The sequence below is a fragment of the Rhincodon typus genome, chromosome 35 (genome assembly GCF_021869965.1).
Source record: "Rhincodon typus isolate 14 chromosome 35, sRhiTyp1.1, whole genome shotgun sequence".
NCBI lineage: Eukaryota > Metazoa > Chordata > Chondrichthyes > Orectolobiformes > Rhincodontidae > Rhincodon > Rhincodon typus.
This window is the reverse complement of record NC_063366.1, coordinates 8,839,618-8,856,617: the sequence shown is the minus strand read 5'-3', so window position 1 is coordinate 8,856,617 and position 17,000 is coordinate 8,839,618. Positions and strand designations below refer to the sequence as shown.

Genomic DNA, 17,000 nt, shown 5'->3' with positions numbered 1-17,000 from the left:
ACAACTTCAAAGTGGTATGCACCTGAACCCTTAGTTTCCTTTGTTCTACCACATTACCCAAGGCTGACCATTAATTGTATAAGCCCTACTCTTGTTTGTTATACTAAAGTGCAATACCTTGCATTTATCCAGACTGAACTCCATCTGCCATTTTTCAGCCCATTGACCCATTTGATCAAGATCCCTTTGTAATCTTAGTCTATAGACCTTCAACTAATGATAATCACATAGAAAAACAAATGCGAAGGGAAATAACAGATAAAATATGGACACAATACAGCAATTGTAATGGGAGACTTAAACTACCATAGATGAGGATACATGTCATAGTTTAATGCAGGCAGGCTCCTACAGCAGTATGTTTCTAGTCCAAAGAGAAAGGATGTACTGTTTGGCGTGGTTCTTGGAAATGAGGCGGATCACACGGTTCATGCAGAAAACTTCTAAGACAGTGCTCATTGTATTGTAAGATTCAGGGTGATGGTGGACAATGATATAAAACAGTCCAGAGTAAGAAAATTCAATTGGTGGAGAACCGACTTCAGCGGAGCAAGAATAGCACTTGGCAGGATTGACTGGAATAAGAAGTTGGCAAGGAAAACAGTAACTAAGCAATGGGCTAACTTCAAAGAAGGGATGGTTCCAATGCAGTCAATGTGTGCTCCCTCAAATGAAGATAGTGCATCTGTGGTTTTCTTTTCTAGAAAATGCTGCAGAGGCTTCATTATTCTGTGTATTCAAGGCTTTGGGAGACTTTTTTCTATCAGAAATAGATTCAAGGATTATGGGGGGAAGTCAAGAAAGTGGTGTTTTGGATTACCAGGTTAGCCATGATCCTCATTGAATGATGGATCAGACTCAATGGTCCACTTGACTTATTTCTGAACCTATGATGTATTGTATCGTGGTCTTATGGTCTTATGCACAATGATCGAATGTGTATAGAGATCTCCAGTTGTGGTCGCAAGGAGACCGTGTCCATTTAAATCATGTCTCTCTTACTCACGTATGTTGAGAAATGGGAGGAAGCTCAAGTGCAGGATAAAAACCACCATGGAGTTGCCTGACTCCTGTGTAAATCCTATGTAATCCTCAATAATAATTGAAGGGAATATATTAGTCTATATATATTGATGGCAATAACTGTTACTGTCTAGACCAAAATTTATCACACAGTTGTCCTGGTGAATGTGATACAGAGCTGCTCCAGGCCATGTCATGTCGGTGCAGCACCCTGATTTTGGAAGGGAGTTCCAGGCTTTTCCAACAACATTAAAGGGGCTGAGATAGATCTCTGCTTCAAGATGGTTGGGCAGCATTTTGCAGCAGTGTACTTCTTCTAGGTATTAGATGTCGTACATGCTATTTGAGGAGCAATATGAATAGAAGTATATCTCATAGTTATTACTCACCAGTGTTACTATGTAACAGTGATAAGTGCTGATGGAGAAAAATTGAGTGCCAATCAAATGGGCTTCTTTGTCATAGAGTCATAGAACTGTACAGCATGGAAATGGACTCTTCATTCCAATTCGTCCATGCCGACCAGATGACCTAAATACATTTAGCACCATTTACCAACATTTGACCCATATCACTCTAAACCCTTCCTATTCATCTTCCCATTCTGATGCCTTTTAAATTTTGTACCAGCTTCCACCACCTCCTCTTGCAGCTCATTGCATACACGCACCACCATCTGCATAAAAAAGTTGCCCCTTAGGTCCCTTTTAAATCTTTCCCCTCTCACCTATGCCCTCTAGTTTTAGACTCTCCCATGCCAGGGAAAACACCTTGTCTATTCACCCTATGCATGTCATTCATGATTTTATAAACCTCTATAAGGTTACCCCTCAGCCTCCAACACTCCCGGGAAAAATAGCACCAGCCTATTCAGCCTCTCCCTGTAGTTCAAACCCTCCAACCTTGGCAATACCCTTTTAGGTCTTTTCTGAAACCTTGAAAGTTTCACAACTTCTTTCTGAGAGCAGGGAGACCAGATTTGCACCCAGTATTCCAAAAGTGGCCTAACCAACGCTCTCTACAGCCACAAGATGACCTCCCAACTCAATGCACTGACCAAAAATGGCATAAATACCAATCACCTTCTTCAATGTCCTGTCAATCTGGGACTCCAATTTCAAGGAACTATGAACCTGCATTCCAAGGTCTCTTGGTTCAGCAACACACCCCAGGGTCTTACCATTAAGTGTATAAGTCCTGCCCTGATTTGCCTTTTCAAAATGCAGCAACTCACATTTATTTAAATTAAATTCCATCTGCCACTCTTTGGCCCATTGGCCCATTTGATCAAGATCCCAATGTACTCTGAGATAACTTTCTTCACTGTCCACTATACCTCCAACTTTGATGTCATCTTCAATCTTACTAACTATATTTCCTATATTCACATCCAAATCATTTATATAAATGACGAAAAGCAGTTGACCCAGCACCGATCCTTATGATGCACCACTGGTCACAGGCCTGTCGTCTGAAAAGCAACCCTTCACTACCACCCTCTGTCTCAGACTCGCCCACTTTAAGGGCATTTAAATGGTCATTGAATAAACATATGGATGATAATGGAATAGTTTAGGTTAGATGGGCTTCAGATTGGTTTCACAGGTCGGCACAACATCGAGGGCCGAAGGGCCTGTACTGCGCTGTAATGTTCTATGTCCAATGTTCTATGTTCTCCTACCTTCGAGCCAGTTTTTTATCCAAATGGATAGTTCTCCCTGTATTCCATGTAATCGGACCTTGCTAACCAGTCTACTATGACCAACCTTTACGTTGAATGTTGTTGAGCATCTTAAGTGTTGTTGGAGGTGTACTTTTCCAGGCAAGTGGGGAGATATCCATCACACCCTTAGCTTGTATCTTGAAGATGATGAACAGACTTTGAGGAGTCAGCAAGTGAGTTATTCCAGCCTCTGATCTATTCTCGTCACTTTAATATTTATATGGCTGACACAGTTAATTTTCTTGTCAATAATAACCCCCAGGATAGCTATAGTGGGGGATTCAGCAGTAGGGATGTTTCAAGAGATAATGGTCAGATTCTCTTTCGTGGATGATGATCATTGGCTAGAGCTTATTTGGATTGAATATTAGATGCCACTTACCAGCACAAGCCTGGAGGTTGTCTCTGTTATGCTGCGTTTTGCTATAGACTGCTTCAGTCTGGGGATTTTCAATGATGTTGAACATCATCAATGAAAATCCATACCTCTGATCATATGAAGGTGGTTAGGCCTAAACAGCTACCCTGACAAATGCCTGCAGTGGAGCCCCATGTTTGAGATGATTTGAGTTTCAGTTGCAACATTCGCTTGAGGTGCTCTGTTAGACAGAGAAATTTTGTTAGATTGAATCATTATATGAGTTTAAGGTGGTGTACTGATAGAGTTGCTGTATCACTTTGAGATGACATATTATTTTGAGGCAGTATGTTATTTTCAGATGGTCTAACATATTGTACTGATGCCTTTTTTTTCCCCTTTGGGGCTGTTTAGTTCTCAGTTCTCTGAAGAGTTCTCAACCAAAGTTTCAGTGCTAAATGCACTCTACCATCAAATAGACTTAACTTGACACTCGTAATGTGTTTGTGTAACTTTCAAAAAACAATATAATGGTTATCCCAGTGGAGGACCCTTAGCATATAAATTGAAGGCTCTGGGAAATACATTACCTCAAAGTTTAATTCAGGGAGAATGCTTACAGCACAAAAGGACAGGTCACTTCAAACAGAAAATGCACCTTCCAATTGACAGTATTGTGAAAATATACTATGTGATCCTTGCTATCATTGGTATTCCTGGTAAGTGACTACCATTATTTGTATTGTACACATTTGATTTTGCTCATTCATTGATAATGTTATTTCTGATGAGAATTATGCCTACAATTTCACAATCAGTAATTTAGTTCTGCTTCATAGGATGCATCCAAGTTCATTGCTCTGTTTCTATTGACCTCACATGCCAAAGATGAATTATCCAATTTATTGTAATTCCTCAGAACCTGGTCCAAGGTAAAGTGCAGATGCTTTATGTTATAGACTTTGTCTGCTCCTGACTGAAACTAAACTATTCAGCACTTACTCTATCCCTTCCATTCTCATCTCATTAGCATCTTCTTAAATATATCCATGCTATTCACCTCAAATACACAATTTTGCAGAAAATTCCACAATTTGCCTTATGTATAATTGAATTTGTCATGAATTCCTTACTGAATTGTCTGCAGGCCATCTTATGTCTAAAAGTGGAAATGTATTCTCACATTCAACCTATCACCCTTCTTCATCAACTTAAGGGTTTCAGTTAGGTCTGCCCCTCAACTTTCTGTTTCTGATAGTAACCATTTTGCAACTCTAAAGAGCTGCATGTTCTCCTGGAGTTCAGTGACCTGCTTTGCAGTGTGGAAATAAGCACTCTGTATGCAGTCTGCTAAGCGTTGGATACCAAAGCTTCTAAGTGAGTTAAACACAGCTTTTTGTTTTTCAATATTATTCATGTAGGACAGAAGCCCAGTGATGTTTCCTGTTTGTTTTGCGTTTTAACCATTGTTCTGTGTTGCTCTAAAAAAATTGAATCTGTATTGCAGAAATCTTTTGTCCCTTTACACGATTCACATAGCCTTATTTTTAATGAGTAACTTATCCTTCCTTCCAAGATGCAGAACTTTACACTGAACTATATTGAAAGTCATTTGTTATTTAGAATCCCACCCTGATCATTTATAAATAGCTTCAATTTTTTTCTTATTTCTTCCTTAGAATTAATTGGACTCTCCCTTTCAGTTCCTCTGCTAATTTTAAATGAGTGCTTCTGACTGCCAAGAGCATGTTGTTTATGTAAATGGTATTAGTAATGAGCCAAGTGACAAACATTGTACTAATATATTAAGCTCCTACTCTAGGTTACAAAAGCTTAAACACATGCACCAACGGTTCAAGAACAGCTTCTGCCCTGTTGTTATTAGACTACTGAATGGACCTGTCAAATTTCGAATCTAATGTTGATCCTAATTTTTACAGCTTCTTTGCAGCCATAACTTTGTATTCCTCGCTCTGTTCAACCATCCTATGATCACTGTGTCTTTATATGTTATGATCTGCTGTGCTGCACACAAAACAAAACTTTTCACTGTACTTAGGTACATGTGACAATAATAAATCAAATCAAATCAAATCAAGGTTTTTGTTTTCTTACAAATGAGATTCTTCAACTCCAATTACTCTGAGATTATTCAAAAGTCGTGAATACGGTCCTTTAAAAATTCCCTTTGAAAAAAAATAGATAAATTGCATCTATAGCTTTATCCTCATCTACTCATTCAAAGAATTCAGCAGGATGTGATATGTTGAACATTCCCTTTTGGAATATGTTCACACTACATCTCATTATATATTACATGTTACATCTTTGAGTAACCAGACCACCCTATTTTTAACACACTATTATGCTCATTAGTCTGTAACTCAGGTGATGGACAATGGCTGCACAGAGCCATTTGAAGTGGGAGAGCTGTGGGCTATTGCTAGAGGTTATTGATGATCCATAATTGCTGACTGGGTCAGCTGATTGTAATTCTGGGAATGCAATTCAGAACCACTATGAACTTCATCGTCTTGATCTGATTTTCTATGAGGCCCTTACTTCTGTTGCTCTTCCACTAGCATGTATCCCTCCCCTGGACCTGTATGTTATCACCCCTTTCATCGTTGAGTTATGTCTGCTGGGTCACAGTTTTGTATTCTCCTCTCCTACTGCACTTTTCTCCAATATTACTGCTGCTACTATACCATTCATCACTAACATATTCAAGTTCTGATAAAAGATTGTCAAATTAAAATGCTAACTCTGTTTCTCTATCCACGAACCAGTTCTTTTCAGCATTCTGTGCCCTTTTTTTGTAAATTTTAGGAGGGTCAATATTCATTTCTATTTATTTCAAAACACTTAGAAGTGCGTAATAATAAAAATTGGTTTGCATATACCAGGAGCAGTGTTGTGGACAAGAAACCTGGAACAGGTAAAAGCAGAAAATGCAGCATTGTGCCCAGGGACCCAGCTTCGATTACAGCTTAGTGTGTCTGTCTATGTGGCGTTTGCATGTTCTGCCTGCGTCTGCGTGCATTTCCACCAAGAACTCTCATTTCTTCCAACAGTCCAAAGATACGCAGGTTAGGTGGATTGGTCATACTAAATTGCCCCATAGTATCCAGGGATGTGCATGCTAGTTTGATTACTCACTGTAAATGTGGGGTATGGGAATAGGGTGGGCGTGGTTCTGGGTGGGATGCTCTTCAGACAGGAAGTGAAGACTCACTGGGCCAAATGGCCTCTTTCTAACTGTAGGAATTCTGTAATTTATCTGAAAATACTCATCAAGACCAGAAGCATCTGTGGAGCGAGAAAAACAGCTCACATCTCGAGTGGACAATGACTTACCTTCAGAACTGAAGGAAGGGCCAAATAGATTTATGCTGTTGAAACTGAGGAATGGGAGCAGGGTAACAAAAGGGAAAATTTGGGATATTGGGTGGGGATACAGAGATTAATTGACAAAGATATCATGAGGGCAGAGCTGTAGACATTGTCTACATGGACTTCAGCAAAGCCTTCAACAAGGTTCTACATGGTAGACTGGTTAGTAAAGTAGATCATATGGGATCTGGGGAGAACTAGCCAATTAGATACAAACTGCTATTAAAGGATGTTATTAAATTGGAAAGGGTGCAGAAAAGAGTTGCAAGGATGTTTACCAGGACTGGAGAGTTTGAATTATAAGGAGAGGCTGGATAGGCTGGGATCTTTTTCTCCAGAGTACGTAATGTTGATACGGTGACCTTATAGAGCTTTATAAAATCATGAGAAGGATAGATAAGGTGACCAGCAAAGGTCTTTTCCCTACAGTAGGGGAATTCAAAAATATATAGTTTTAAGGTGAGAGGGAAAAGGTTTAAAAAAGGTCTGAGGGGCAAATTTTTCACACAGAGGGTAGTGCATATATGTAACGAACTGCCAGAATAAGTGGTAGAGGAAGATACAGTTCCAGTATTTAAAAGACATTTGGACAGTTACATGAATAGGATATGGGCCTAACACAGTCAAATGAGACTAGCTTCATTTGGGAAACATTGTCCAAATAGACAGGTTGGGCCAAAGTGTCTGATTGCATGCTGCATAACTCTCTGGTTGTATGTACCTGAAAATTTCATTCTCCCATGCCTGGGCAATTATAAATCATTACAAGGCCTCTTCTGTCCTTGACAGTTTTCCTGAACTTAATTTGAAAGAGTGACCTCCATGCAGGTTGCAGCATTGGGTACATGAATTTGAGAAATCCAATGTCTGACCAACCCATAGATGATCCAGTTGTTGATATGAGTCTTCTAATCTAGATAGAAAATGTCTTCAGAGGAAGAGGGGGTAGACCAATAGGGAGTGAATGTGGGAGGGGGTGGGAACAGTCTTGCTCGTCTGTAAAAGCAGTTGTCCACTCTGCTTATTTCCCTTCAGCTTCCTATGGACTCAGAAACTATAACCAACAGTATCAAATCTGCGTCATGTAAATACTTACATCATCAACATTCATCCTGGGACTGGTTAGATATCCCATCCTATTTTCCAGCCTTGTTCAATCTGAAAGTGGGCAGTTTCTAAACTGGTGATGAAAAGCTTTATGTTTTATGAAACTTTACATCAGACTGGAAATATAGAAAGTTTGGTTTTGAATTTCCAACCTCTTTCCCCTTATCTTTTTTTTTGCAGTTAACTTAATTACAATACTGATCCTATCTCGGGGAAAGTGTGGGCTTTCAGTATGTACCACTCGCTATCTGGTGGCCATGGCAGCAGCGGATTTAATGGTCATTATCACTGAAGTCATACTACGCTATATCAATGGCTATTATTTCCCAATAATGCTTTTCTTGAACATCACCCCCGTCTGCAGTATTCGTGCTGTCTTGGGTCATACAGCCACAGACTGCTCTGTTTGGTTCACCGTCGATTTCACTTTTGATCGGTTTGTGGCTATTTGTTGTCAGAAGCTGAAAACAAAATATTGCACTGAGAAAGCTGTGTCTGCAGTTCTAGCAACAACTGGTGCATTGCTCTGTTTAAAAAATATTCCCTTCTACTTTACACTTGAACCTACAGAAGTGATCAACAATGTGCCATGGTTTTGCCATACAAAACAAAGCTATTTCACTGAGCCTGGATGGGTAGGATTTGATTGGTTTGATACACTTTTAACTCCATTGCCTCCATTTGCTTTCATTTTATTGTTCAACGCTCTGACCGTCAGACACATTTTAATAACCAGTCAAGTTCGTAAGGGACTGACAGGTCAGAACAGGAGAGAAAATGACAGTGACCCAGAGATGGAGAACAGGAGGAAGTCCATAATTTTACTCTTCTGCGTATCCAGCAGCTTCATACTCCTGTGGTTGACATACGTTATATATTTATTATTTGTCATTACAGGAGCAACTCTCAATTATTACAGATATTCCTCATACATCTTTCAGCAGGTCGGATCCATGCTCCAGAGTTTAAGTTGCTGCACGAATACATTTATTTATGGCGTGACTCAGTCAATGTTCAGAGAGCAGTTCAAGAGTGCGGTGAAATATCCGGTTACAATCATTATTAAATTATTTAATAAACAAATAAACTAACAGCAGCCTGGAGTCAAATTAGTTTGTCTAATCCAGGAATATAGCATTTAATCCTGGATTTTTATCTACCGAATTACCATGGTTGCAGGTGGCACAGTTGTTAACACTGTTGCCTCAATTCTACCCTCAGGGGACTGACAAAGTGGAGTTTGCACGTTCTGCTTGTGTCTGGGTTTTGTTCTGGTCTCCTCCCACAATCCAAAAATATGCAAGTGGATTGACTATGCTAAATTGCCAATAGGGTCGATGGATGTGCAGGCTGAATGTGAATTAGCCACAGGGAATGCAGGGTTACATATATACGGTGGGTCTGGATGGGATGCTTTTTGAAGGGTTGGTGTGGACTTGATGGGCTCAATAGCCTATTTCGACACTGTAGGGATTCAATGATTTTTACAGACCCTATAATAAATTGTTCTTCTTCTGAGCCAAAGACTGAGCTCATAGTCACTTGAGTTTAAAAAGGCTGGGAAAAAGGATTCAACAGCCAGATAGAGAGGAACAATTTCATTGGATGAGGTAGGTGAATGAAGAACAAGAGGATGGAAACCTAAAATGAGAGCAAGACCAATCAGGACTTACATCAGGAAACCATTTTCATGCAAAAGGTAGTGGGAATCTAAAACTCTCTCCCTCAGAAAACCATGGATGTTAAGGTTGAAATGGATTTTGAAAACTCTAGAGCAATAGATTTTTGATAAATCAATGCAATGAGTATGGAGTTGTCGTCCTAGTAAGTCATGACCAAATTGAGCAACAGAATGTGGTGGAAGGGCTGAATGGTGTTCTCCTGTCACTATGTTCCTATCCATCCACACTCCAGGCCCTTGACCCTGTATCATCCACCCCCACACTCCCTGCTGTCCCTTTCAGCCTGGGAGCTTTGTCTTAATCCGGATACTGTTCCTCTCAGTCTGTGTACTACGTCCTGTACTGATAACTTCTCTCTGTCGATGAGCTGTGCAAATATCATTAACACTTCCTTCTTAGTCTGTTCCCTATACTGATGCTATGAAAGCAGCTAATTTTCGGATTCCTCAACAACTCCATTCTGAATTGTCACCATCACACCACCAATCCAATTAGAATAAAAGCAGCCTGTGATTCAACTGAGAGACTCTGAAAGTACGTGTCAGTGCGTCAGGGTGAGAAACAAACTCAAAACATTGTGAATTAATCAATCAGATAAATAGTGCCGGCTGCACTGCTAATTACCAGGAAAAATGAACTAAATTTAAAGTAGCTTGACATGTGTAGTGACAGAAAAACATCAAGCTCAGAGGAGGCCATTCAGCCCCATGAGCCTGCTACACAATTCAATTAGATCACTGGGGCTCTGTATTTTAACTTCATTGCATCAATATTTATTTCTCCACCACAGGAAATAATTTTACTGTACCTACATTACTTTAACATTTTAGACTTTCATCCCTCCCTAAACCAGTGAATAAAAAAACACGCCCATTCAACATCCCGTTAAGCCCTGGCATCATTCCAGTGAAAGTCTGGTAGCCTCTCAAAGACCAACCAATCCTTCCCGAATTGCTGTCACAAAATTGAACTGAACCAAATGAGGTTTGAATAAGATTCGGTTCTTCCAGCCTGCGAGTCAAATGCCGCAACTTCATTAGATGCAATGGTGAAGAGGCAGACACATCGCAGATGATACGGAGTGGTGCCCCTGAAACAATATAGTACATCTCAGTATTGACCTTCTGACAGTGCAACACTGCTTCAGTGCTGACACTCTGGGTTAGGAAGAGAGGAAAAGGAGTAGCCATTCAGCCCAGCAAAATTGTCGTCATTCTGTACAACCATGAACATTAAACACTTCAATAACTTCCATCCCCACAATCCTGTACACCAATGTTTCCTCTACACACTCGCTTAGTAATGACCCTTTCTTCTTTGCAGTGCACCCTCAGTATTGACCCTCCAACAATGCAGTACTCCCTCAGTACCGACTGTCTGACCATACAGCACTTTCTCAGTACTGACACTCTGACCATGCAGTGCTTCCTTAGTGCTGATCCACTGACAGTGCTGTGCTCCTCCTCGGTACTGATTCTCTGACGTTGCAGCACTGCCTGGATTTTAACCCTTTGATAATAGGAACATAAGAACAAGAGGCTATTCAGCCCATCAAAACTATCTTATCATTCTATATGATCATGACTGATTGTAGCTTTCATTGACTTTTATCAACTCCTACAATGCAGTACACCCATGTTCCCTCTCAGCTGTACAGCCATGCTGCCGATCAGCGTATGGGCCCATTGATATCAGGTTGCAGAAGTTGCTGCCACCCAGACCTCAGTGATCCATGCAGAAGCAGGAAGCCTGGGAAGGAGCATAGCTGAATGCATTAGTAATTCGACATCTATCAATCTCTACATTAAACATACTCAAGAACTGAGTTTCCACAGTCCACTGCATTATCCTAAAGGCTCACAACACTCCGAATAGAGTCATAGTCATACAGCACAGAAAAGGACTCTTCCATTCAACCAATCCATGCCATCCATAATCCCAAACTAAACTAGTTCCACCTGCCTGCACTTGGCCCATATCCTCAAAACTTTTCTTAGTCATGTACTTATCTAAATGTCTTGGAAACATTGTAGCTGTACCTGCATCCAGCACTTCCTCTGAAAGTTTATTCCAGACATGAACCAATCTGTGTTAAAAAAAAAATGCCCCTCATGACCTTTTTTAAGTCTTTCTTCTCTCACCTTAAAAATATGCCCCTTAGTCTTGAAATCCTCACCTTAAGAAAAACACCTGCCATTCACCTTATCTACACCAGTCATGATTTTTAAACAAAAACAGAAGCTGCTGGAAAAGCTCAGCAGGTCTGGCAGCATCTGTGGAGAAAAAAAATCCAGAGTTAACATTTCCGGTCTAGTGACCCTCCCTCAGGACTATTTTTTCTCCATGTTGAGTCCTGAGGAAGGGGCACTGGACCCGAAATGTTAACTCTGGATTTTTTTCTCCACAGATGCTGCCAGATCTGCTGAGCTTTTCCAGCAGCTTCGTTTTTGATCCTGATTTACAGCATCCACAGTTCTTTCAGTTTTTAATGATTTTTTTAAACCTCCTATGCTCCAGGAAAAAACGTTCCAGCCTATCCAGCCTCTCCTTACAATGCAAGCCCTTGATTCCCAGTAACATCTTGGTAAATCTCTTCTGAACCCTCTCCAGCTTAATAATATCCTTCCTATAACAGGGTGACCAGAACAGGACACAGTACTCCAGAAGAGGTCTCTAGAACATCCTGTACAATCTCAACATAGCATCCCAACTTCTATACTCAAAGGTGTAAGCAATGAAGGCAAGCATGCTAAATGCCTTAACTACCCTATCTATGTGATGCACACATAGATTATGTACCTGAATTACGTACCTGAACCCCACGTCTCTCTGTCCTACAATACTATCCAAGGCCCTACTTTTAATTGTATAAGACTTGCCTTGGTTTGTTTTACTAAAAAGCAATACCTCCAAATTAAACTCCATCTTCCATTCTTCAACCCATTGACTCAATTGACCATGACCTCTTTGCAATCTTAGATAACTTTCTTCACTGCCCACTGTACTATCAATCTTGGTGTCAGCCACAAAATTACTAACCATGCTTTCTATATTCTCATCTAAATCACTTACCTAAATGATAAACAAAAAAGTGGACCCAGGACCAATCCAGGAACACCGCTGGTTACAGGCCTCCAGTCTGAAAAACAATTGTCCACCCCCATAAAGTAATAAACAATACATAATAAAATAATGCCACCTGGACCTCAGTGGCAGTTGCCCTATTTATAATTTCTACTCCCTGGTTCTAGATACCCCAAACAGGGGAACCATCTTAATTGCACCTATTCTGTCCACCCCTTCATGTATTTTAGACATGCCAATAAGATCACTTCTCATTCTTCAAAACTCTAAGGCCAGTTTGCCCAATCTCTATTTTCTGGGACAGTCCCAGCATCTGAGATGATGTCTGGTTATCTTTTGTTGCACCACCTCTATTACAACATCTTTCCTGACATAAGGAGACTGAAAAATGCACAGTCTAACCAAGTTCCTATACAATTGTAGCAAGACCTCACTATTCCTGTACTCAAATCCTCATGCAAAAAAGTTTACATTCCATTTGCCTTTCTAATAGATCGCTGCATCTGCATGTCAACCTTCACTGACTTAGCAGACATTTGTAGTTCTACACTTTCTAACCACTTTGCCATTTAAGGAATGTTCTGCATGTGTTCTTCTACCAAAAGACACTCCCTCAGTAATAGCCCTTCTATACAGAACTCTCTTGGCGCTGACCCAATCAGTGCAGCACGGCCTCAGCAATGACAGTCAGTACAGTGCAGTGTCAGTGCTGAGCTTTTGACAGTAGAGCATCATTTCATTAGCTTCAGTCTTTGCAACACTTTCTCAGAATCGACCCTCTGTCAGTGCAAAAACTCCCTCAGTTAACCCTCTGACAGCACAGCACTCCTTCAGTGCTGAACCTCTTGACAGTACAGCGACCTTTCATTCGCTTCTGTCAGGGCAGCACTCCCTCAGAATTGATCCACCCTCAGTAATATTCTTTTGATACTGTAGCTCACCAGTGTCCGACGCTAAATATGCACTGATGTTTTCTGCTTCAGACAGTATTATAAAGTGTAACAAATTGTCAGGTCAGGGGACACCTCAGAGGCAACAGTAATATGCCGAGTAATACCACTGACCTCAACAGAGAGGACATCTTTTCCCAAACTTTGCTTTCATGGAACTTGAGGAAGGGAAGGGGACGAAAATGGACAGAATAACACTGCAGGAGAATAGAGTTTAGAATTTTCATCAGAGAATTTTCATCTTTGGCATCCCTTTTCAGCTTAAATTCTAAACTATGAGATATTTCAACAAGTGAACATTACACAGGTATAATATTCAGTATGTTGTGGAAGGAAATGTATTAAAATTTGATTTGGTTTCACAATTATTTTGCCTGTAACTCTCTTTGCATGCAGCAGTGGTTCTGCATAGGTCACGAAAGTAACATGCTGAATAGCGTCAATACAGCGTGCAGCTGGAGGAACACAGCAGGTCGGGCAGCAAAGGAGCAGGACAGTCAATGTTTTGGGCCTAGACCCTTGATCAGGACTGGGGAGGGAGGGGAAGGTAGGTGGGATGGCGATAGATGGATGCAGATAGGGGTAGTGGGGATTGATCAGTGGGAAGGGTAGGGCGGATAGATAGTGAAGATGGACAGGTAGCATCAGGTCAAGGAGGCAGGGAGACTTCTACATGGGATGAGGCTGGTGGTGGGGAGATTTTGAAATTGGTGAATTCTACTTTTAGGCCATCAGGCTGTAGGCACCCCCCCCCCCCCCCCCAACAAGGTGGATTATAAGGTGCCGTTCCTCCAGTTTATGTGCGGCATCATTATGGCACTGGAGGAGGCTTAGGATGGACATATCACCCAGGGAGTGGGAGTTAAAATGATTAGCAACTGGAAGGTGTTGTTGATTAGTGTAGGGAGCATAGGTGTTCTGCAAATCGGTTACCAAGTCCACATCTGGTCTCACCAATGTAGAGAAGGCCACAACAGGACCAACGGATACAGTACACCAGGTTGGAGGATATACAGGTAAGCCTATCGGATACACAAGTTTGTCTTGGGACTCAGATGGAGGTGTAACACCTCCTGCGGAAGCAGGGAAAGGTGTGGTGGGGTTGGCCGAGAGTATGGAGTGGGCAAGGGAGTCACATAAGGAGCAGTCCCTACAAAAGGCAGATAAGGGAATTATTTCTGGTGCTGGGGTCGGATAGTAAGTGGAAAAGGATGCTGCACTGGAGGTTGGTGGTGTGGTATTTGAGGACCAGGGGCACACTATTTTTGTTGGGTGGGGGGCAGAGGGTGTTTGAGGGAAAATGTGCAGGAAATGCAAGAGATGCAGTTGAGGGCATTTTAGATCGGGGCGGGGGGGGGGGGTTGCGGTCCTTGAAATAGGACGACATCTGGGATTTCTGGGAGTAGAATGCCCCATCTTGCAAGCGGATACACAGAGGAGGCAGTGGAATTGGAAGTAAGGGATTGCATTCTTGCAGGACGGTGGGTGAGAGGAGTTGTAGTTAAGGTCATGTGTTTGAGATCGATGTCATGCTGAGACAGTTATCAGTTATGGAGACAGTGTTCCAAGAAGGTGAGGGAGGTATCAGAGATGATCCAGGTGAATGTGAGGTTGGGGTGAAAGGTGTTGGTAAAGTTAAAGAAGTTCAAGATCCTCATGGGAGCACAAGGCAGCACTGACAGTCATCGATGTAGCAGAGGGAGTGGTGACGGATTGTATTGGTGTAACAGTGGAAGAGGGACTGTTCCACATAGCTGCAGGTAAACTTTAGATAAACCCTTCATTCTGACATGAAATCAGGTAAGCAAACATCACCCCCAAAAGCATGGAAATACTTTCACATTTTGGAACATCAAATTGACAGATATACTAAAGTACAGTTAATAATTCATTTCAAAACCAGAGATATCCTTTCCTACTATAAATCCTCTATGCTAATATAAATATTGGCAACTCCACTTTCTACATGCTTGCAGAAACTCTTACTGTCTGCTTTATATTTTTTCCTGGCTGACACTCATTATAATTTCTCTCTCTTTACTATTTTGATTTAGTCACACTTTGCTAATTCTAAAAATATTCTGGCCAACTACTCTTGGGTATTACACACATTTTCTTTAAAATTGATATCATTAAGTGCCTTATTTCCCATAGGTCCTTTATCTTTCTAAAGTTCATGAATGTGAATATTACTCGCTCTATCACTACCCTGAGGACAATTCAGCCGGGCAATTAGGAGTCTCCCATATTGCTGTATGTTCACAGTAACATGCAGGCCAGGATAGCATATTTCCTTTCCTAAATGTCATTAATCTGCTTCATTATTCTTTTAACTCAACAATGGCTATGTGGTCACCATTAGGCTTGATTTCTTTGTTAAATTTGAATTCAATAAAAATATGGTATAATCTGCCACATGGGATTTGAACTGATGTTGCCAGAACATTGGCAGGAAGCTGTCGGAAGGCAGAGCAACAGCAGTAGAGTGAATATAAAACTACCAGAGCTCAGGTATCACAGCCTAGTCAGCTAAGTTGTCAGAGGGTGGAGCAGCAGAGCAGAGGCAAGTATAAAACTAACTGAGCTGGGGGGCACTGTAGTTGCAAAAACAAAATATACGGAGTGATGTCACAGAGAGGTTGAGACTTGTTTGGCTGGTAGGAAATCTGCACTAACTTTGAAAATGAACACAGCAAGAGAGTATCACTAAATTTAATTAACTCAAAAGAATTATATAACCATACCAACTTTTGAAGAACCAGTCAAGTCTGAAAACGAAAGCAGGACACCTGTAATACAGTATGGATATGACAACGTAATCTACAAGGGCAATTACAGCAGAGACAGTTCCAGAAGAAAGTTGTTTTTTTTTAAAGTAGTTATGGACTGTAATAAAGTCAGACCGTGTTCAAACTTTGTGCCTAAAATTTCAAGGACTAAGCAATTTGGATATAAAAAGAGTTGAAACGTGACCCACCAAGCACACAAAGCTTTGGAAAGATACCACCAGACTCTCAAAGCAATGATTAAAGCCAGTTGTCACAAACATCTACAGGATTTGGACAAAGTATTAGATTTATTACTAATTACAACCAGAGATTCCACAGATGAATCTACTCAGTTTCGATGGTTCATACTAACCTGGTGCATGCTGGTAACGTTACAACATTTGAGATACATTGAGATAAATATATGAATAGGAAAAGCTTGGAGGGATATGGACCAAGCGCAGGCAGGTGGGACCAGTTTAGTGTGGGATTATTGGTAGCATGGATTGCTTGGATCAAAGGGTCTGTTTCTGTGCTGTATGACTATAACAATGACTCTGACTCTGACTCTTTTTATTAAAAAGAGGACAAAAAAGAGGAATTCTCAATGTTGGATTGCATGTCCATCCTTTTTGAAAGGCTCACAGAAGTACAAAGTAGCAAAAGAAAGGATAGGCAAAAATGTTGCAACAAACACATTTCAAACAGAAGGCAAACTGTTAGCATTTTCACTTTTACAAGGTGAACCTCAATTTGAAACCTTGTGACATCAAAACTCGAGCGTTAAGGAAATTCTGCCTGTTGACAAGATCATAGCCCTCAAACTGATAGCATCCATCTCAACACATTTGTGAGGGGAGACAGAAAACCAAGAAAGCGAAAAGAAAGAGTTTTGACACATCCTTTAGATGT

The 17,000-nt window shown here is 40.9% G+C and overlaps 1 protein-coding gene across 1 annotated transcript; it reads left to right on the top strand.

The window, feature by feature from the left end:
* Positions 1-3,756: 3,756 nt before the first annotated feature.
* LOC125486936 (probable G-protein coupled receptor 139) lies at positions 3,757-8,695 on the top strand. The gene is made up of 2 exons (XM_048616500.1): positions 3,757-3,823; positions 7,785-8,695. Exons 1-2 carry the CDS (start codon positions 3,757-3,759, stop codon positions 8,693-8,695), a joined length of 978 nt encoding a protein of 325 aa, XP_048472457.1.
* The last annotated feature ends 8,305 nt before the right edge of the window (positions 8,696-17,000 follow it).

What these genes read in the sequence shown, in the direction of transcription:
- LOC125486936 (XM_048616500.1), top strand. Translation starts at nt 3,757, where the DNA reads ATGCACCTTCCAATTGACAGTATTGTGAAAATATACTATGTGATCCTT. An exon ending in TGCTATCATTGGTATTCCTG is followed by an intron (nt 3,824 to 7,784) that starts GTAAGTGACTAC and finishes TTTTTTTTGCAG; the next exon opens with TTAACTTAATTACAATACTG.